Below are 21,314 nucleotides of genomic sequence, written 5' to 3' on the forward strand. Positions count from 1 at the left end.
CTACTTCAGAGGCTGAGGCAGGAGAATTGCTTGAACCTGGGAGGCGGAGGTTGCAGTGAGCCAAGATCACGCCACTGCACTCCAGCCTGGGTGACAGAGCGAGACTCTGTATCAAAAAAACAAAAACAAACAAACAAACAAAAACAAAACAAAAAACCCAAAAATTCAAGTGATCACCATGCAGGCCTCCAATGGTCAGTCTGAGTCCTTCCAGTAGGCTCTTTCTGGGGCTTTGTGTGGGCTCATGGCTGATTGGAATGGTATTCTGTGTTTATATAACATCTGTGCTTTTCAAAATGGATTGTGTTTTAGAGTCTCATCACAACCTTGGGAGGAAGTTGGGATAAGCAGTCTTTTCTCCATCTACATTAGCTTCCTGTGGATGCTGTTATAAATTACCACACCCAGTGTGGCTTAAAACAGACATGTGTCCTCCCACAGTTCTGAAGTCTAGAAGTCTGAAATCAAGGTGTTGCCAGGACCATGCTTCCTCTGAAGGCTCTAGGAGACCTAGGTTCTGGTGGTTGCCAGCACTCCCTGGCATTCCTTGGCTTGTAGTTGCGTCACCCCAGTCTCTGCCTCTGTAGACACATGTGTGTCTGTGTCTTCCCCTCTTCTTATAAACACACAAGTCACATTGAATTTAGGGGCCACCCTAATCCAGTATGACCTCATCTTAACTCTACTGCACCTCTAAAGACCTTATTTCCAAATAAGGTCACATTCACGGGTTTGGGGTGGACACGCATTTTGAGGGGACTGTTATTCAACAGAGTACATCATCTTTTTATAAAAAGAAACTGTGGCATGGAGTAAGTCTGTGACTAGCTAGAGATGCCCCCCCCTCCCCGCCGCCCCCGGATTCTGGTCTCAGAGTTCAGGGATTTTAGGAGGAATGGGATGTCCTATTACTTCCTTGCACCGCTCAGGGCAGCTGTGATTTCTCTGGAATCCCTGATTTTGATCGGAAATACTTTGAGCAACATTTCTTTAACAAATGGCTTGGCTTGGCCAAGAGGAATGCTGCCTGGGAGCCAGGGGGTTTTTCATCCCCTTCCTCAGTAGGCTTTCATGCAGTCCATGCAATAAATGTTGCTTAAGCATGGCAGAGCTTACCAGGCCAGTTTCCCTCCCAGGAATGCAGTCCCGAAGCCCTGTCTGGGTAGGCATTTGAATCAGCCCTCTTTTTTCTCTTCTTGAACAAGCTCCCTTTCTTTCCCAATGCTTAATTCTTTCTTTCTCTAAAGTGGCAACACCAGTGGAGGTAAACTTTGAAGTTTGACAGACTTTGATGTCTGACATATCTATGTTCAGTCTCTTTCACCTTTTACCTGTGTCATATTGATTACTTAACATCTATAGGCCTCAATTTCTGAAGAATGAGAATAATAACAGCATCTATATCAGACGTCATCATGAGGATTATATGAGTCAAAGTGTTTAAAGTCCAGTGCCTGGATCTTAGCGGTAGTAGCTAGTATTTTATTACTTTGCACAGAGAACTATTCCTGGATTTTGAGTACTTTTTTTTTTTTTTTTTGGTGAGTGGTCTCATCAACTACAAAAACTGCCCCAGGCAAGTACAGGCTGGTCCTGGGTGCACCTGTTGACTTGTTGTTATTGGTTTGCTGGGGCTTAGCCTGTTGGCTCTGTTGGAAACCAGTGATTCAGGGAGTCCAGGTGGCAGTGAGGACCTTGCCCCTGGCTGGGCCAAGTACCTATCTCTAGATTGAGTGGGTGATTGCAATACCCCCCGATCCATTTAAAGCACACATTTATCTCCATCAATATGTTCAGTGAGTTCCAGGTACATCCTTGGTTGCAGAAATGAGATTACCTTTGGGACATAAACTACTTTTATCAGGCAACTGATTGAGACCTTCGATTGCCTATAATGAAGTAGAAATTCTCCAACACAGATGAAGGGTGACAGATGGAGGGAGTAAGACAGAAATTATACGTTGCCAAACAGATCTGACATGTAATATTTTCATCCCAGTTTCTTATTTATGAAGCTTAAATGAAATGTTCAATAATTTACAATGGAATCATCTTCTCCCAGAAAACTGCAGAGCAGAATTTAATGTGTTCTCTTCCCAGGTTTTCTGTCTAGAGGATGGAAAAGTGGGACTCTTATAGGTTTGTGCCTGCTGCTTTCCTTTGATTTTCAGCAGCTTTCTTCCATGCTACAAGTGAATTGTTGCTCTTTGCCAGCAGGTAAAATATAGTTCTGCTGGAAAAAAAAAAAAACTACATGTATCTGAGACATAGCCAGTGCACTTATATATCAGCACTCTGAGTACTCCTAGGGATTTCTCACTTTTTAAAGACCCCATTGCTCTGTATCAATGCCCCCTTTATCTCTCCATCCAACTCCTGCAAGTGGTAACATATAAATGGCCCTGTTGCCTTTCTTAACAATAGCACAGAAAATTCATCCCATAGCTCTCCGTTCCTTATAGAACTTTCTTTGTTCAACTTGGAGGTTGATGCTTTTCTCAACTCTTTCACCTCACACCCATTCTTCTTGGAACCCCTAAAGCACAGTCATCCATTCAACAAATATTATTAAGGGCCTCCTTTGTGTCAGACACAAGGTGGTGTGAGCTGAACAAGACATTAGCCTTGCCTTTAGGGGGTGAAAAGGAATCTGTGCTAAAAAAAAAGTAAAATAATTATTTAGTGAGCACCCATAATATGCCAAGCACTAAGCTACATGGAAAAGAATAATGACGAAGGGGAGGGAAGAAAAAGAGAAATAAGAAATGAAGACTTTTTGAGTGTCTGATGGTAAAGAGTTACGCAAGTATAACTGAGCTACTTAAAGATTCACACGTTATTTAATTTCCCTGCAGCACTACTGATAGGGTATTGCAGATGAGCAAACAGGGGTTCCAAGAAGTCTATTCCTTGGCCAAGGTCACAAAACTGATACATGATAAAACTAGGCTTGAAACCCAAGTCTCTTGTTTTTTCTGACACATCATAGCATGGTTCCCATCCCTGAGTCTTACAGGGCAGGAGGAAGGAGTGGAGTAAGCAACTTGGAATTCGAGAGTGATTTGGTACCTGTTAGAGTTTGGATGCTTGTCCCCTCCAAATCTCATGTTGAATTGTCATCCCCAATGTTGGCGGTGGGGCCCAGTGGGAGGTGCTTTGGTCATGGGGGTGGATCCCTCATGAATGGCTTGGAGCTGTCCTCCAGATAGTGAGTGAGTTCTCGTGAGATTTGGTTGTTTAAAAGTGTGTGGCACCTCCCCCCAACCCTTGCTCCCTCTCTCATTGTGTGATGCGCAGGCTCCCCCTCTGGCTTCCCACATGGTCGTGAGCTTTCTGAGGCCCTCACCAGAAGCAGATGCTGGCACTATGTTTCCTGTACACCCTGCAGAACTGTAAGCCAGTCAAACCTCCTTTCTTTATTAATTACATACCCTCAGGTATTCCTTTATAGTAATGCAAATGGACGAATGCAGGACCAAAGCAGAGGCTGCTAACTAAGAGGACAAGATCAGCATGGGACTAAGAGGACATGATCGGCAGGGAGAAGATCAGCGTGGGCTGTAATAGCCAGATAAGTCTTTCCAGAGAAGGCATTTGAGCTGGAACTTAAAGCTGGCTAAGATAAGGAAAGATAGAGGGAAGGAAATATGGAATTCTCTAGTGGCCAGAATGGGGCATAATGAGCATTCATAGATTAATTAGGGCTAGAGAGGAACAGGAGCTAGCACATTCTCACCTGCAGTGCAACGACTGTGGTGATAAAGGCAGAATGACTCACTTAGCCCTGTTTTGGGAACCTATTCTTCATGCCTGCTGTCGCTAGCAGGGAAAGTGGTAGGGAGAAGACCCAAGGAACTGAGATTGCTGTCTCTTGCTAGCAAAACATGAATAAGACACTTGGGGTCTGCAGACTTGGTTGGGCTCAAGTGGACATGAGGAAATATGGACCCTTTCCGTCTTTAAATCCCTGGGATCATCTCCCAAGTGTCTGTGAAGCTCAAGTCTATGAAACTGATGTTAGGGGTGTGATTGGCCCTAGTTTACTGGGTGCCTACCTTCACAGAGAGGGACAAACTGAGGACCCTGTCCCCAAGGAACTTGCAGTCAATCTGCGATTTTTATAGTGATTATGTTATTATTGTTAGTTTTCACATTGGTTTCCTCACTAGACTCTTAGGTCTTTGGGTCAAATATTTTATTTTTTTTCAGTACGTAGTATAGTGAGAAAACATGCATAGAAGCAGCATGGCGCTGGTGGCAGTAGCAGTGGTGGTGGGGAGTGTTGCGGAGATTCCGAAGAGAGGATATCTGGACTGGGTTTTGAAGGACCCATGGACATCTGGTGGCAGGGAGGGCATCCCAGACAAAGGAAACAGGGCATGCAAAGGCAGCTCTGGCAACATAATTCATGAAAACCCAGGGACTAACATAGGGTCCCTCATAGAGAAATTTCCCATCTGTGGAATTTGGAGACCAGAGGTTTCATGGGGGAGATATGTGGAGGAGGCTCTTCGGAGAGCCCCTGAAATCACACCAGATAGGCATCCATCTACTTTTTAGTTAAATGGAGATCTGAGCAATCAGCCTCCCCACACTTATCTCTTTGGATAATGACAGGTGCATCTTCAGGATTCCTGGAATGAGTCAGGCTTTTGAGGCCATCTCCCTGCTTTTTTGGGTGTGCATGATGTTCAAGTCTCAAGAGAAGCAGCCAATTCCATTCTGATTTAAAGGAAGGGACTGGCCTAACAAGCCCATTTTTGATAAGAAAAATAATACTTCTAAGGACTGTTTCCAGATGGAACTTTCTTATTGCTGGTGGAATTAATGAGAAACACAGCTCATCAACCTTGTCATATAGGAGCATCCCTATTCTGGGTTGTTGCTGTGAACAAGTACTCCCTGCTGAGGAAGTGGAAGCTGCAGCTGAAATATTCCCACCTGGCTTTTCCCCTGGCCCCCTTATCCCCAACCTTTAAGACAAATAAGGAATAGGCCCCGTATGTCCCAGGTCCGTGAGGAAGAGGTATGTGGAAGCCTTTGTCCTTTCTTTCCTCCACTGCAACTTGGGTCTCTGCAGCCCACTCCCCAGCTTCCCGCCCCTGGAAGGTGACACCATGTTTAGAGGGTGCCTTACCAAAGTGACCACTTGGGGTCACTGTGACTTCGCCCAAAGGAGGCTGAGCACTGTCTGGCCCAGGACCCCAGGCCCCGTGCTTGGTCCTTTCTTTCCTCCTCAGAAGAGCTGCAGGGCGTTGAAGATCTGGTGCTGGGTTTGGTGTTTGTGCACTGGCCCATCAGGGAGTGCAGACATAGCGAGGTGGACATCGAGTGCCGTGGTCAGTGCTGACTTGCCAGCTGGACTCCCTCTGGAGTCTCAGATTTCTTCTCCTGCAGACAAGCACGTGGCCTCCCAGTACACCCTGAGCAGCCGACCTTCTCACCATTAGACCCCCATCTGGGCCAGAAACCTTGAAGGTGGCAACTCCCAAAGCATGATCAGGACGTGCTTGCAGGCATCAGCCTAGTGTATGTGAGTGTGTGTACGTGTGAGGGTGTGTGAAAGTGTAGTGTGTATGTGTGAGTGCGTGAGCATGTATGGTATGACTATGAGTGTGTGCACGTGTGTATGAGTATGTGTGTATGTGCATGTGAGTGTGTGTATGTGCTTAAGTGTAAGTGCAAGAGTCTGTAGGTGTGTTTGTGTGTACATGTGTGCATGTGGTGAGTGTGAGTGCTTCATGTGTGGCTGGCTGTAAGTCTCTGTTTTCTTGCAGTCCTACGTTGTATCACATCTGCAGAAACTGTCAAGCTTCTGGATTTCCTAGGCCCTGTTGGCAATTTTCAGCTTGTCAACTGGAGATAGAGATAGTCCTGGTGCAGGGAGAGGCAGCAGGTTAGCAAATGCCACCATGAGGCCCACAGGCAGGTGCCCTGTGGAGTGGGTAAGGGGTGTGATGAATGGGCCCTGGGCGATTTTGAGAGCACGGTGCTCCTGTGACCGTATGGGCCTGGCTCCTTTTGCCTTGTTTCCTGGTCATGAGAATTCTTACGGATCCTAGGCTTCTGTTCATGAGGGAAGACCAGGTGAGAGAGTGTGGATGGCTGAGGGCAAGCCCCCTCCCCTCCTGCTAAAACACAACCACATGCCTTTTTGATGACAGATTAGAGCAGTCACCTTGGACACAAAGGCCAGAGTAGTGTTTATAATTTGCGTTAGTCCCGGTCAGGGAAGTTGATTTTTTTTGCTAAATTGCAATCAGCAACTAAAAATCTTCTCCCTCCCTTCTCTCTCTCTTTCCCTCCCTCCCTCCACTTGGAGTCTTCTAAATGATTTATTTTTTTTTTTAGTTGCTGCCCAGAAAGCAGAATGGTATTGTACCCTGTTACATGGTGCCAGGTTCTAATCTGGCTGGTAAGGTGTGTAACACTCAAGGACCCCTTTGGGACTATAGGTATGGTGCACAGGCCAAACAGACATCATACAGGCTAAGTGACCGAGACTAAAACAGACTTATTAAGGACACAGAAGCCACCAGAGCAGAGAGAAAAAGTCATTGCAGACATTGAGTCTGTTGTTCAGAAACAAATTCATATCCCAGAGGAATTCTCTGGACATTGCCTACAGAGAATAATGGGGGGGGGGAATGTTTTGAATTTGGGGCCCCAGCCTGGACTCTGTGTGGCAGAGGGCAACATTTGTAAAGAGGGAGATCAAGAGGGGCTACTTGATGCCAGCCAGCCCTGGGAATGCCTCATAGACCAGGAGAGTCAGGAAGGGCCTGGATTCCACAGCCAAGAGGAAAATGATGGCCTCAGAGACAAGTGCTCCTGCAGGGAATGGCAAATGCAGGTGCCATAGAGCTTTCAGCGTTGAGAGTCAACAGTGAGAGTAAAGGGGGCCTGACCTTGTGCCCAGCAAAGGCCAGGCTGCCACGGCTTCAGGTCTGAGCTTTGTGAGGATTAATACCAATAAAAAATCGAACGGGTATTGAGTGCTTGCTGTGTGCCAGGCTCCATCCTAAGTTCTTGGATAGGGATATATGTATAATTTCATTTAATTCTCGCTACAACCCAATGAGGTAGATAGGATGTCTTTTAGATGAGAAAACTAAAGTGCAGGAAATTTATGAAATTTGCTCAAGGATGCACACTTCATGAAGCTGGTCTCCCCGCTGAGTGGGGTACTTCCAAAGCTGTGCTCTAAGTGAGTGCTTCTCACTCATAGATTTCCTTGAAGCAGGGGTCCTAAAATGCAGGCTCGGGGTTGGTAGTTCTCGGGGAAAGAGGCCTCCAACATCTCTGGGGGTAATGCCCGGGCTGCTGGTGGCTGCACTATGCTGTGAGAGGCAAGGTTCTAAACCACTAGGCCACATGGACTAAAGGAGGACATCCTAAACCATCCAGTAGCTCACAGACCTCCTCATCTCTTTCTTCTTCGCCACTGTCATCCACTTACTGAGTAGTTTGTTGTCAGAAGCACTACCTTAAACTGGTTAAATGTATTGCCTCATGAATGCCTCATAATGGCACTGTGGGGTCAGTAGTATCAGTCCCCTTTAACAGATGAAGAAACAGAGGTTTAGAAAGATTCAATCAACTGTCCCAAATCACACAGCAAGTGGCAAGCCTGGGCACAGAGTTGAAAGTCTAGGCTCTTAGCATGTTGCACGGAGCAGAGCATTCAAATCAAACTGAATCTGAACACAGGCATTGGAGGCTGAAAAACTTAACTTTTTAGGCTCCAAGTTGGAGAGTGAGGGAGAAAGCATAATGTTTTGGTGCCAGAGTCAAACTTCTCCCTTTTGTCCTTTTCTCTTTTTCATGGCTCTCCCTTCTCTTCCCCCAAATGCCTCAGCAAGAGAACCAACAATCCTTGCAACTGGCATCTCAGCGAGTACAAATACCCTTGATTTCCTTATGTGCCAATAATCCCTTCTTAAATTATGTTAAGCCATTTGCCTTATAAATCTCCTCAGCAGTGAACTCCCTGAGATAATTATGTGTAATATATAAATTTAATGTTATATATATATATTTGAAATGTTTTAAATCTGACTGTAGCAAAAAATCAACCTGAGCCCCCTACTCAATAATAATTTTCCCATCCCTTCTAGGTCTGTGGCATTTAAATTTGGACTGTCCCTTACATTTTACTTCTTTAGCAGAAGCAGCTGTGGAAGGGGAATCTTCTGACTGGAACTCGGAAGGACTGGCTTTGAATCACAGCTGTGCCCCTTGCTAGCCTTGTGAACTTGGGCAGGTTTTCAAACTCCACGAGCCTCAGTTTCCTCATCTGTAAAATGGGAGTGCTAACCATACCCACCTCATGAGGTGGGTGTGAAGATTAAAGAAGCTATAACTGTATGAGAGTGCCTGGAATAAGACAGATGATCAGTGAGTGTCGAATCTTCTTTTTTCCCAGTAGAGGGAAATAATGACTAGGACGTGTTTGGGTTTTCTGTCTCTCTCATGATGTCATGGCGCATCCTCCATCTGAACAGTTAGCCATCGATTTTATATAACTGCTAATTATAAAATTAGCCTGCGGCTCTAGGCAGGGATGGGCTGCGCTTAGAATCAGTTCCCTCCTGTATCATTTCAGGTTTTTTTTTTTTTTTTTTTTTTTTGGATTTAGCTTAATTTTTGTGGCTGTTTCTGGCTCTCTGTGAGGCCCTATGCCAGCTGGTCTATCCTTTCTCTGCTTAATTCACCCTTGTTAATCTGCTTGGTCAGCATGTCTTTTCATCTCCTTGCAGTGCCTTTAGGAGTGCGTCTGTCTGGAAAAGGCATTTATTATATTTACTTTAACTGGCTGTGTTTGGCAAGGCGGTCTGGGATTTCAACTTGGGAGGAAAACTGCTTTGATTATACTGCCCTTGTTTACTGTATGCACTCTTTGCTGTGTACCCCTTGTCTACCAAGACAGCAAATACTTTTGCAGAAATCCAAGACACAAATTAAACAAAATCTCTGTCTGTGAGCACATTGGCAGCTCCTGGTCCACGACTGTTCTGCACAGCATCTCCTTTATCTGAAAACCACACCCCCATTTCCAGTCTTCTATCCTTTGGTGAGTTTGGGAGGGGAGGTTTTCTTGGATGGGTGAGCCAGAGGCCCCAGGAGTGGTGTTGCCTGGGTCTCACACTCCCAGGGGGACAGGGAACACTTCCCAGCCAGGTATCATGGTGACCGAGGACACTGCCTTAGTCCATGCCATCATCATCTCCCTTTGACTCCAGCAACAGCCTCCTAACCAGGCTTCCTGCCTCTGATCTTGCCCTTCTCTGTACAATCCAGTCATTACATCACCTTATTTAAAATCTTTCAATGACTCTCCGCTGCCCTCAAGAATAAACCCAAACTTTTCATAGGGTGCATAAGGCATGACTCGGCTCTCATTTTATCAGTGAATTCTTGCAATCCATGCCCAAGTCATAGGGAACTTCTGCAGTTTTATTCATTCATTCATTCATTCATTCATTCATTCATTCAGGGAATGGTGAACCCTGAGATTCAATGATGAGCAAAACCAAATATGGTGCAATGTTCACAGAGATTTAGGTCTAGGGTGGAGACTGACAGTCAAATAATCATGCCACACATGTAAAATGATAACCTGAGGAGTGCTAAGAGGTGAGTGGAAACTGGCAAGATGAAGTTGCCGGACAGAATGAACGGAACTCTCTCAGGAACAATATCAAATTTGACCACTAAAGCTCCCTAAAGTGGGGAGTAACATGGGAGTGGAAAGGGAAGCCTGCATCGGCTAGATGAAGAGGTTCCCATCAGGCAGAGGGAACAGCATTTTCCAGTCCTATATAGCAGGAGGGAAAACGTATTTGAGAAATGGAAAGAAGCAGACTTGTGGGCATGGAGCCCAGAAAACATCAGGGGACATGGGTGGGAGGTGAGCCTGGAGATGGCAGGGGAAACCAGGCAGGGTCTGGTGTCCACACTAAGGGTCTGGGCTTATCCTAAGAGCAGTGGGAAGCCCCTGGAATATCTGCACAGTGCAATGGCATAATCAAAAATGTACTTTGAAAAAGTCAATGGAGGGCCAGGTGCAGTGGCTCACACCTGTAATCCCAGCGCTTTGAGAAGCCGAGGTGGGTGGATCACCTGAGGTCGGGAGTTTGTGACCAGCCTGACCAACACGGAGAAACCCTGTCTCCACTAAAAATACAAAATTAGCCGGGCATGGTGGCAGACGCCTGTAATCCCAGGTACTCGGGAGGCTGAGGCAGGAGAATCACTTGAACCCAGGAGGCAGAGGTTGCAGTAAGCCAAGATTGCACCACTGCACTCCAGCCTGGGCAACAAGAGCGAAACTCTGTCTCAAAAAAAAAAAAAAAAAGTCACTGGAGGAGATGTGAAGAGTGGGCCAGGAGACAATGTGAGGGGGTTATTGCAGTGGTTAAGATAATAGATGAGAACCTGGGAGACAGAGGTTGCAGTGAGCTGAGATTGTGCCATTGCACTCCAGCCTGGGTGACAGAGAGACTCCGTCTCAAAAAAAAAAAAAAAAAAAAAAAAAGGAGATGTTAGTAGCTTAGAACAGGTGATGGCAGTACAATGGACAGTACTAGACATATGTGCTAGGCACTTAAGAGACGAGATCAATAGGAATTGGCTATGGGTTTGTAAGGCGTGTGGGTTGGGGAGACAGCTGTGAGGGTATAGACTCAGCAACCAGCATAACCCCAAGAGATAGGTCTTACTCACCTGTCAGGGTGGCCCTGGTGGTTGGACCAATGCCCTTGGGGACCAGTACCTCGTGATATTGCTCACCCGCCAGGGTGCTGTACACAACCTTGTACTCCTGAACTTCGGCTTCACTGTTATCCCACTCGAGGTCAAGGCTGGTTGCTGTGCGAGAACCAACTCGCAAGTTCTTGGGGGCATCGATCTCTAAAAATAGACATCACCAACATCGCACATGATAATGTAATGTACATTTGTGGTGCATCTTGAACTATGAAAAGATTGGTGGTGACAGCCCACACCCCCTGACCCTCTGGCTTACATTTGAATGAACACTGTGGCTACCCTTAGCTTTTTGGTCGGCCATGACAAATTCCTTGGGCATGTTAGAGTGATACTTGGGAGCTGAAGATCAATACACTTTATGTTTCCCCCATTTCCATTCGAGAGTTCCAGTAGCATTCTAGAAACTTTAAAATGAACCAGTCAACATCATGAGCTTAAAAACAAAACAGGGGAAACCCCAGGAGGAGAAAATCAGAGCCAGCTCCCGAGTGATGGAGATGGAATAGAACAATATCAAATTTGACCATCAAACAGAAAGAAGACTGTTGATTTCAAGGTTTTGAAGTGTAAGGTGCCTTCCTCTGTGTTTACTTGAATAAACACAGCTGTAAAGGTAAGCCAAATATGGAGGATGTGATGTAGCAGAAATAATGTAGGCTTTGGAGTCAGGCTTCAGTTTGATCCCCACCTCTGACATCTTTGGTAATGGAACCATGAGCAAGTCTTTTAACCCTGCTTGGCCTTGATGGCCACCTCTATAAAAGGGGCAAATCATACCAACATTTCAGGTTGTTGCATGGATTAGGCAATCCATGGGCATCTGTACAAAAATAGGTGCCAAACGCCTGTAGTCCCAGCTAGTCGGGAGGCTGAGGCAGGAGAATGGCGTGAACCCGGGAGGCGGAGCTTGCAGTGAGCCGAGATCACGCCACTGCACTCCAGCCTGGGCCACAGAGAGAGACTCCGTCTCCAAAAAAAAAAGAAAAAAAAAATAGGTGCCCAAGACCTGGGCTGGCTTCCTGTTGCCTCTGAAGCTTTTCCTGAGTTCCATGAACCACAGTGCTTGTTCTCTGTGGTTGCCACAAAAAGACCACGGGGACACTGCTTTTTTTCTCTTAGGACTGGCTATCTCCTCAAACTGCTTTGGGCAGAAACAGCATAAACAACTTGCAGTGCAATAACGTGCTGCCCAGAACAACTGTCACTTAAAACGTTTAAAATAGTTCTTGCCTTTGACACTTGAATTTAACTTTGGAGTGAACTAGCCATTCATTCTGAGAAAACTCTAGTGGACTGTTTTAATTTGCAAATGCAAGGCAAGTTTCCACCAGTTGTTCTTGTGGAAGACTGAAATGCCATGAATCAATCTGAGCGCAGAGGCTTTGGAGTGAGAAGTGTTCTGTTTAGCGATGTAAATTGGGTGAATCTTTTAGCAGATTTATGTCTCTGCAGCTGGTTTTCCTGAGAAATGCTTCCTCACTCACTGTACTTTAGCTTGCCAGATACTATGTATTCTTGATGTGTTATGTGTGTTATTTCTCTAGCAGCTGGATGGAGAGAGGAGCTTGGATAGAGAGACATGTGGAGGAACACCTGCCCTTGCATTGTTGCCCCTAAATTTCATGCATGAGGAGAAGCTGGGCAAAGGGACTGGACTGGGCTTGGGGTGTGCAGCTCGAACTGAACTGGAGCAAAATTAATTTAGGTTTAGAGTTAAGGTTGAGACTTCTACCTAGTGCTCTTCACAACTAAAAACCCGGGCCTTGGAAATGTTAGACTATGGTTTTTGTTGTTGTTTTGTATGTTTTATCATAGGGGTTGTGGTCTGTAGATTAAGGGGCAGTGTTGTCTCTGAAGGGACCAGACACCTCCAATGTCAATGATCCTGAAATAAGTCAATTCTGAGAATGAGGTCTGGGAAGGTGGCTGTTAGAGCTAGGACAAGGTGAAATTGTTTGCTCCCTCAGCCTTGAAGTCTGACCTCTAGGAGACTGGGGCCACTGAGCGCACCCCTGTAGGTGGGAGCTGTTCCCTGCAACGTCAGCAAGTCAAGAGCGAGGCAAAGACAGATGTCTAGTGGAGGCTGTGTAGAGAGACTTGAGACTATGGAATAGACATATCTAGCCTCTAAAACATAAATTAGATTAAGTAATTCCCTTGCTTAAAACTTTTCTGTTGCTTCCTGTTACAAACTCCTAATTGTAGCCAGCAGGGCTCTGAGTGATCTGGCCCTGCCTGCTTCTCAGGTGTCTCCGTGTACGACTTCTACACTTATTCGTTGTGCTCTAGCTATATTGCTTTTTTTCTGCTCTTGAAACTCATCAAGCTTATTCATACCTCAAGACCTTTGCACTGGCTTCTGCCTTTGCCTGGAATGTTCTCCAGATCCTCACATGGCTTAGGTCATCTAGGTCTTAGTTAAAATGTCATCTTTTCAGAGAGGCCTTTTCAAACTACTTGATCCAACATGGCCACACCTCTGTACCGTTCATTTCGCTTTTCATTATAGTACTCATAATCAAAATAATTTTGGGTGTTTATTTTCTTCTGCCTTGTCCAGTTTCCCCACTGGAATGTAATTCATGTGAACCAGGATCTTGTCTATCTGTTTATTCTGTAGGCTCAGTGCCTAGAATAGTGCTTGGCACCTGGTGGGTGTTCGATAAACACATATCAAGTTTTAGAAAAGTCCTGTTAAATATTTCAGCTGTGGAGCGTTGAGAATGCTTGGGGTGAGAAGGTGCAGAAAAAAGGATAGCTTTGACTGAAGGTGCTGGTCTTGTATGAGCAGGAAGTCCTGCTCTGCTCTTTGCAGCCAGATTCTTGTCTGAGGTGCAAGTGCCATCCAGGTTGAAATTGTGAAAGAATTTCCTGAAGAGTCCTAGAGTGGCATCACTGCCAAGCAGGTAGGGGCTTGAACTGTTGGGACTTGGATGTTCCTATTAGTTTCTCAGGGCTGCCATAACACGGTACCACCAACTGGGTGTCTTAAATAATAGAAATTATTGTCTCTCCGGGCACGGTGGCTCACACCTGTAATCCTAGCACGCCGGGAGGCCGAGGAGGGCAGATCATGAGGTCAGGAGATGGAGACCATCCTGGCTAACATGGTGAAACCCCGTCTCTACTAAAAAATCCAAAAATTAGTTGGGCATGGTGGTGGGCGCCTGTAGTCCTAGCTACTTGGGAGGCTGAGGCAGGAGAATTGCTTGAACCTGGGAGGTGGAGGTTGCAGTGAGCCGAGACCACGCCACTGCACTCCAGACTGGGTGACAGAGTGAGACTCCACCTCAAAAAATAAAAAGAAAAAATTATTGTCTCACAGACTCAAGGTACAGGTGTCAGTAGGGCTGCTTCCTTCTGAGGGCTGTGAGTGAGAATCTGTTGCATGCCTCTCCTAGCTGCTAGTGATTTGCTGGTGATCTTTGGCGTTTCTTGGCTCCTGGAAGAATCAAGAGTCATTCCGATCTCAGCCTTCATCTTCACCATGGTGTTCTTCTTGTGGGCATGTCTGTCTCTGTGCCCAAATTTCCCCTTTCTATAAGGATACAGTCATATTGGCTTAGGGCCCACTCTAATGACCTCATGTTAACTTGATTATCTGCAAAAACTCTATATCCAAATAAGGTCACATTCACAGGCATGGGGATCAGGACTTCAACATCTTTTTAGGGAACACAATTCAACCTATAATAGCAATAAAGAGAGATCTGGGGTATTCAGGTCAAAACAGCAGCCTCTGGTTGACCAGATGCCCTGGTGGCTGTGCTTGGAACCTTGAGGGATCTGCTAAAAGAGAAGGCCTCCAGAGGAGAGAAATGGTGCCAGGAGTTCCCTCCTGAGGGCAACTGAAACCAGAGCTGCTGATGGCAGGGAGGGGTTTTGGAGATTGGCCTCTGGGTTTTCTGGGCTGGCTTCTCTCCGATCACCGGCCGTGGTGCACTTTGTTCAGGGTTCTTTCCTTTTCAGAACAGCTCTAAGACCCAAGCAAATATCCTACTCACCATGCAGGAAGCAAATCTCTGCTTTAATTGCCTGTGCAATTAGTGCACTCCTAGTGTTGGAGCCATCACCTGGAAAACACTTTGGTTAATTTGAATTTAAGCGGAGCTCTGAAATGACTGAGGGCCTCATCGTGAGGGTCTGGGTAACCTCTCATCATTTAACTGGCACCTGCCAACCCAGGCCTGGAGAATCTGTCTGCTGTGCTGTTTGCATCTTCTCATCCCTTCTTTCCCCTCACCCTCCTCCAGCAAAGGGGAACATATTTGAGGTGTAGTCTGAGGCTGTATTGAGAAGTCAGCCGCCTGACAGCTGCCAATCCACCAGGCAACCGGAAACAGAAAGCCATGTAGCAATGAACTGAAACTCATGGGGAGCTCCTAGGAGGCAGAATGTAATTGTCTTGATCGGAATTTTCCTGGGCCACCAGCCAATCCTGGCTTCCATCTTGTCAACCTGAACATCAAGAATTTGTTTTTCATCATGCTGCTCAAGAGCTCTCCTCTCCTTTTTGCCGCTTCAAACTTCTTATCAGAGCAGAGCACAAAGAAACCACTTTTCAAACAAAACTATCTTGAAATTAAGAAAAGGATGCAGGACTCATTGTCCACAGAAGATACCACCCCCCTGAGCAAGTGGTATTGTGGGGGTGGGAAATGAGAAGCTGACCTAGAATTAACCAAGAAGGGACATGAACATCTTTGGTTAAATGAGGAAGCAGAAGGGAAGAAAAATGGGCAGAATTTAGTTCATTGTTTCAAGATGCACATTTGGTCACTCCGGATTCCAAGATATGTTCAGTAAAAATCCCACTGGGCAACCCCTGGGTGAGAGGGTGGCATCTGGCCCAGGCACTGCAGAGAAAACCTAAAAGGGTCTTTTTCAGAATTAAACTTTGCCTTCTCCATTTTGCCTTCTCCATTTTGTCAAAATGGAGCAACCCTCCTTTTTAAGGGGGAAGAGCAACCCTCCTTTTTAAGGGGGAAGAGCAACACAATGCAGCAACCCTCCTTTTTAAGGGGGAAGCTCTTCCCTGCCCTTGATGTTTCCTTCCTAAGGCTCTTGTCTGTCTTTTGCTGGGGAAAATGAGCTTACCTAAATGGCGAGTTTTGCAGCAGGGCCTGGGCATTTCCCTTCTGTTCCCCTCTCTCGTGGGACAGGCTGTTCCAAGGGTTTAGGCGTCTACTTGTTCCTCTATGCTGTAAGTCCTAACCTGGATAGTCTCCCAACTTCTGCCATATGGAGAGACTTGCCCAGGTCTACAGTGGCCATCCGGTTTGCAAACCCATCTGACCATGACACTAAGTTACATGCTGCAATCTAGGGGACATTTTGGTGTCCAACTGTTTCACTTTTTCCCTTATTTATCAATTGATTTTAAACCCAGTGGAACACAGAGGTGTTATTTATTTATTGAATCTTCTTGAAAACCCTGGACTCATTCCATTCTATAGCAGGCTCTTATGCCACAATCTAAGGTAGAATTCTTGAATTAGTGATTTTCCAACTTTACCTTATCTGAAGATGCTGGTTCTTAGATCTTACAGAGTTACCAGTTTCCATTGATCCCTGGGTCAACTTGGAGTTGGCTGAGATATTATTTGACATGTAACCACCCCAAGGCAAAGAGGGTGAGACTGAGAATCCAGATGACAGACACAATCACTAATCTGATCACAGGCCCTTTTTGACCCAATGAGGGTGCCAGAAAGCCCATCCTTTGGATGGTGCCTGTCCTTCTAGCCCACTAGCTGGCCAGACTGATGGGCACTGAGAGAGTCAGGGAGCAAGTCACCCCGAGATCTGGCCTTTCCCAACTGTTGGCAAAGCTCTTTAAGAGTCCCAATGGCCTTGAGAATGTGGGGGTGGGTGGTAATCATAGCAAGGCAGGTTTTACATGGGCTTTATGAACTTCCTGTCTGTGGGAGTCAGCCTCATATTAGCCTTACTGCTAGTGCTTACAAACGGCAGGGTGAGTCACAGAATTTGTCAGAAGTTCTGCTTAGAGTTGTACAGCCTGGGCTTAGCATAATGCCAATGCACATCATCATGGTGGTGTAGTCATTGTAGGTTTATAGAATTATTATGATAATTTCCAGCAAATGGTAAGAATGTGTCCTGAGAAAGAGACACCTTTCCTGAATTCTCACAAAATTTCCATTTGGACTAGCAATATGGATGCTTACATGTGTTCAAGGCAAACTTGTCATTTTACAAACGGGAAACCTGAGGCCCATAGTGGGGAAGGATTTATATCAAGCACAGATCTGGCTGCCAGTAGAGGTAGGATGAGAAGCTAGTTTTCCTCTCCTAGTGAGGGAGCGCTGCTTTTCCTCTATGCTGGAAACCTCTCGCTTCCTTCTCACGGTGTCTATGACAAGGCCGATGCTCTGACACACCTCGCCTCATTCCTAATACCCCTCTTGCTGTGACGACACCACCGGCTGGCTCCACCCCTCTTTCCCTTCTTGTGCCTCTCTCCCCCACCGCAGCCTTACCTGTTGTGAACTGAGTGGTGGCAGAATCGCTCTCGTTGGTCCCTCGGACGGCACTGACTGACACCTCGTAGCGGGAGCCAGGCCTCAGGGCCTGAACTGAGTATTGGCTCAGGGGAGGCTGCAGCCGGAAGGTGGTCCTCCCACCTTCCCCGCCCACCAGGCCATATTTCAAGAGAATGAAATCGACTTTGGCTCGAGGGGGAATCCACTCCACAAAAGCCACGGTGTCAGAGACATCTCGAATCAGGATCTGCGTGGGGCCGTCAATGACTGAGTGAGAAGGATCAAATAGAACAAAAAGTTTGAGTGAGAAATAAGCCTTGGGCGTCAGCGCTCTCTTTTCCTCCTTATGGAAGTCTGCTCAGTCAGGGAGAGGATGGGTATTGTTACTGCATTTTACAGATGAGGAAAATGAGACACAGTAAGATGAATATCTTTCCTGAGGACATGCAGTTTGCCTTGGTTCCCCTGAATTTTGGTCTAATTGCTCTTTTACCAGGCTGTAGTTTCCAGGTGATGGCACTTCCCAGTCTGGGCAGGGGAAGGGCACTTGCTGGCTTGAAAGAGCCAGCCCTGTTTCTTTCTGGAGGCCATGGGACAGGGAATTGAGAACTGGGTTTCTGGCGCGTGTCTGCCACTCAGCCCTCACCTTCTTTGAGCCCTGAGGAAAGACCTAGGAAATGACCAGCCCGCCTAAACATCCAAGACTTCCAGATTGGTTGCCAAAGAGGTCATCATGAGTATTCAAAAGATGTCCCTGCTCAGCCACTCTAACAGCCCAGTTAACATAGTTGCTAAGACCATTTAAAAACCAACAGACATTTGCATTTGAGGACATGAAACATGCCTTCTGGGTAAACTTGCTCCTCTGGATAAAAGGATAAAAAGGATCCCAGCTTTGGAACAGCCTCTTACGGGTCATTTTTCTCCATCTGTTCTTGCATATTTCTACAGCAGAAGGGCATTGTAGTCACCTCTTCGAGGTTCTCCAGTGTATGTCCCTCATAAGCCCTGACCTCTGTCACTGTGCAGGTCAGGGCAACACCTGGAAAGCTGGTTGATTTCCTGCAGGGCCCACCAGCTGTGGCTCCAGCACCCACTTGAGGTTCTGTTCATACTGAATTAGATAATGGGGAGGTGAGGGAATGTAGAAGGAGAAAGAAAAAGAAACAGCCAAGTGAGGAGAATAGGAAATGGTCTTCTCAACTTCTCATGGGATGTCTGCATGGCCAACGTGCTCTTGCCTCCATGTTTTCATTTATTATTGGGGCTACACCCTTCTGGCTGGAGCTGATTATTAATGTTAATATTCTTTAAAGATTTGGAACTAAAACCAGAACTCTGGTTCTCTAATTAGCCTGTGTTGGACCGTGCAGAGCCAGGGCTGGTGTGGCCATTTTCTACCATTCTGATACTCATATAGAAAACATTTGATCTGGAGAAAAGGGGAAAGAGGGGGAAAAGGAGAGAGGGAAAGAGAAACCAGTGGCCATGCAGAGCTTCTAGAAAGATATATGGAATAACTTGATTCGTGACGCTCCATTTTCTGGTGCAAGTCTTTTGTGAGGCCCAGATGCATTTCTGGCCCTGGGATTCCCATGAGACACTCTATGTCCTTCCAGTAAATTCTCTCTTTTGCTTCAGCTAGTTTAAGTAAGTCTCTCTTCCTTGTTACTGGAGAGCCTTGGCTAAGACTTGTTTCTAACCAGTCCACTCTGGCCCACCTTCTACTCTGTCTCCAGAATGAAGTTTCTCCCTCAGGACTGTCTTAGGCTGACCTTGAGCCTTTCAGTTTTTCAAGGTTGAGCCTTTCAGTTTTTCAAGGTTGAGCCTTTCCCTGGGTATCCCTCCCTCTTTCTGGGTCTTAGCCTAGTCTTGTCCTCTCTTAAGGTGCTTAGGACTCTTGGTCCAGCACCAGCTAAAATGAAAATCACCAGACCACTTGGGTGCCACCTGGTTTGGACTTAAAATGAAGTCCTGGTTTTCATATTTGAGGTAGTAATGTGATTTAACAGAATATATCCAGTTTCTTTTCAGCATGCTGCACTTGGTGGTTTTAGATAACTTAGGCCTTTTACATTTAATTTAACTTAATTATGAAATGGGGAAAGTGGCCTCCTAGCTGCTGTGTAAGCACGATATCTGAAGCATAGTAGACACTCAGTAAATGTGTGCCGAGTAAATGAAATGAATGGAAAATCTTCTTTATCCTTGAGAAAGAAGGGGAAGAATTTCAATAAACTGGAGCTTTTCGGAAAAAAAAAAAGTGTCAGGGAAATGCAACTGACCACAAAAGGCTTTTGTCCTTCAACTCTTTAAATCCAGAAAACCCTAATCATAATGGATTGAACATATTAAAATGTGATTATGTAGCACAGAGGGCTTTAGCTGTGGGAGGTCTTGTAATTTGCATTCACAAAATAGCCTGCCTAGAAGAAGGCAGCCTGAGTGCCTGATGAGGACACAGAGCTTCGCAGTAGGGGGTTGGTGTAGGTCAGACCTTAGCAGAAGGAAATAATTAAACAATCGTTTCCTAAAAACAGCACACAGGATTGGGAGCCAACTGTCTTTTTTGTAGCCACTCTTGGATTCTACCCTTTGTTGGCCACTTGGTAGCAATGTTCCATTCCAATCAAGGAGGTATCAACTTGCTTTCAGCATTGGTCCTAATTTCTAAACAAACACAATCCCTGCTCAAAAAGTAAACTTGAATAAATGTTTTTCCATTTCTTCATGACCCTGTAGATGATGCCAAAATATTAAGGACATTTTTTCTTAAATGAAAATGATTCTGCCTAGCTTTACCACAAATTTCTAGATCTGGAATTTTAATTTTAATCTTAAGGAACTGCCAAACCAAAAAATACTGCAAATGTTATAAGAATGTGGTTTGACTACAAGACTAAGGCAAGGTTGGACTACCTTCTCTATGTTCTGTCAATATTCTAGGAGAAAAATTTTCTTCAACTGCAATGTTTTCTATCCTCTTATGAACCATCTTCTCCTTTTAGCCTTTTGTCTTTTACTAATTCTTTCTTAATATCAAATCACAGGAATAACTTGGGCACCTTGAAACATTTCATATCAGAAGAGGAGAAGCTGCACCTGCTATTGTTGGGCTCATCACGGGACACCCCAAAGTTTGGCACCTTGGTGTGCTGAGTACTTTGAATTAAAGAGGAATGAAAGAGCCTCAGAAACAGCCCTGGAAGCAAGCAAGGTCTTTCTGACCATCTGCAGTCCTCCCATCTCCTGACCCTTCTTCCCCCTTTGAAGTGATTCACAGAAATCAGAATTCCTCTTCCTTAATGCAAGTCATAGAAACTAGAACTCCTCTTCCCCAAAGCAAGCCATAAAACCTAGAAAGGTAACTTTTTCATTCCTCCCTTCTCCCTTGAGGACCCTCATTCCAGTGGGGTCCTGTCCCACAGAGGAGGTGGAGAAGAAATGCTTCACAGAGAGGCCAAGAAGAATCTGGGCAGACAGGCCTTGCTGGGTCTCCCCCTTAGACTATTACCATTAGATCGTAGCCATTTGTCCAGTTACATTTCTACATGGCTGTCCATTCTTCCTCAAACCTAAGCGTAAAAACAGACAATTTCCCCCAGGTCTTTAGGTCTTCATTTCTGAAGGCTCCCGTGTCATGTGAAACTTTGATTAAATACATTTGTTATGCTTTCTCCTGTTAACCTGTCTTTTGTGATAGCAGTGTTGTTGTGACCCTTATATGATGGGTGAGCAAGGGCATCACACCTTTCTGCCCCCAAGTTATCAAATATCAACTCTTCAGGTTACAGCATAACCTTGGTGAACAGAGCTGTGGAAAACCTCAGCCACCGGCCTTCTGGAGGGATTCCTACAGAGCACTTTAGGTTTTATGGTTATGGGGTTTCTTCTAAAACATACTATTTAGAGCAGGACAATGGTTTGAAAGCTTTTTGGGTGGTAAACTTATTTTTTAAAGGACAAAAATCTTAAATGGATGTACAAAATATAAAACAGATCAAAGTGGAGCTGTCCTGGTTGGAGGCATGGAAGAGGGAG

At 45.7% G+C, this 21,314-nt stretch overlaps 1 protein-coding gene across 3 annotated transcripts in view; it reads right to left on the bottom strand.

Moving 5' to 3' along the window:
- TNR (tenascin R) overlaps positions 1 to 21,314 on the bottom strand; it is a 429,220-nt gene that overhangs the window by 47,264 nt on the left and 360,642 nt on the right. For all 3 annotated transcript variants that reach the window (XM_055255687.2, XM_063625141.1, XM_055255688.2), the window contains 2 exons: positions 17,271 to 17,540; positions 10,726 to 10,911 (listed from right to left, as the gene is read on the bottom strand). In XM_055255687.2, the coding sequence (XP_055111662.1) occupies positions 10,726 to 10,911; positions 17,271 to 17,540 (456 nt within the window). The remainder of the gene's footprint in view (positions 1 to 10,725; positions 10,912 to 17,270; positions 17,541 to 21,314) is intronic.

Source organism: Symphalangus syndactylus, chromosome 12, assembly GCF_028878055.3.
Source record: "Symphalangus syndactylus isolate Jambi chromosome 12, NHGRI_mSymSyn1-v2.1_pri, whole genome shotgun sequence".
Lineage (NCBI taxonomy): Eukaryota > Metazoa > Chordata > Mammalia > Primates > Hylobatidae > Symphalangus > Symphalangus syndactylus.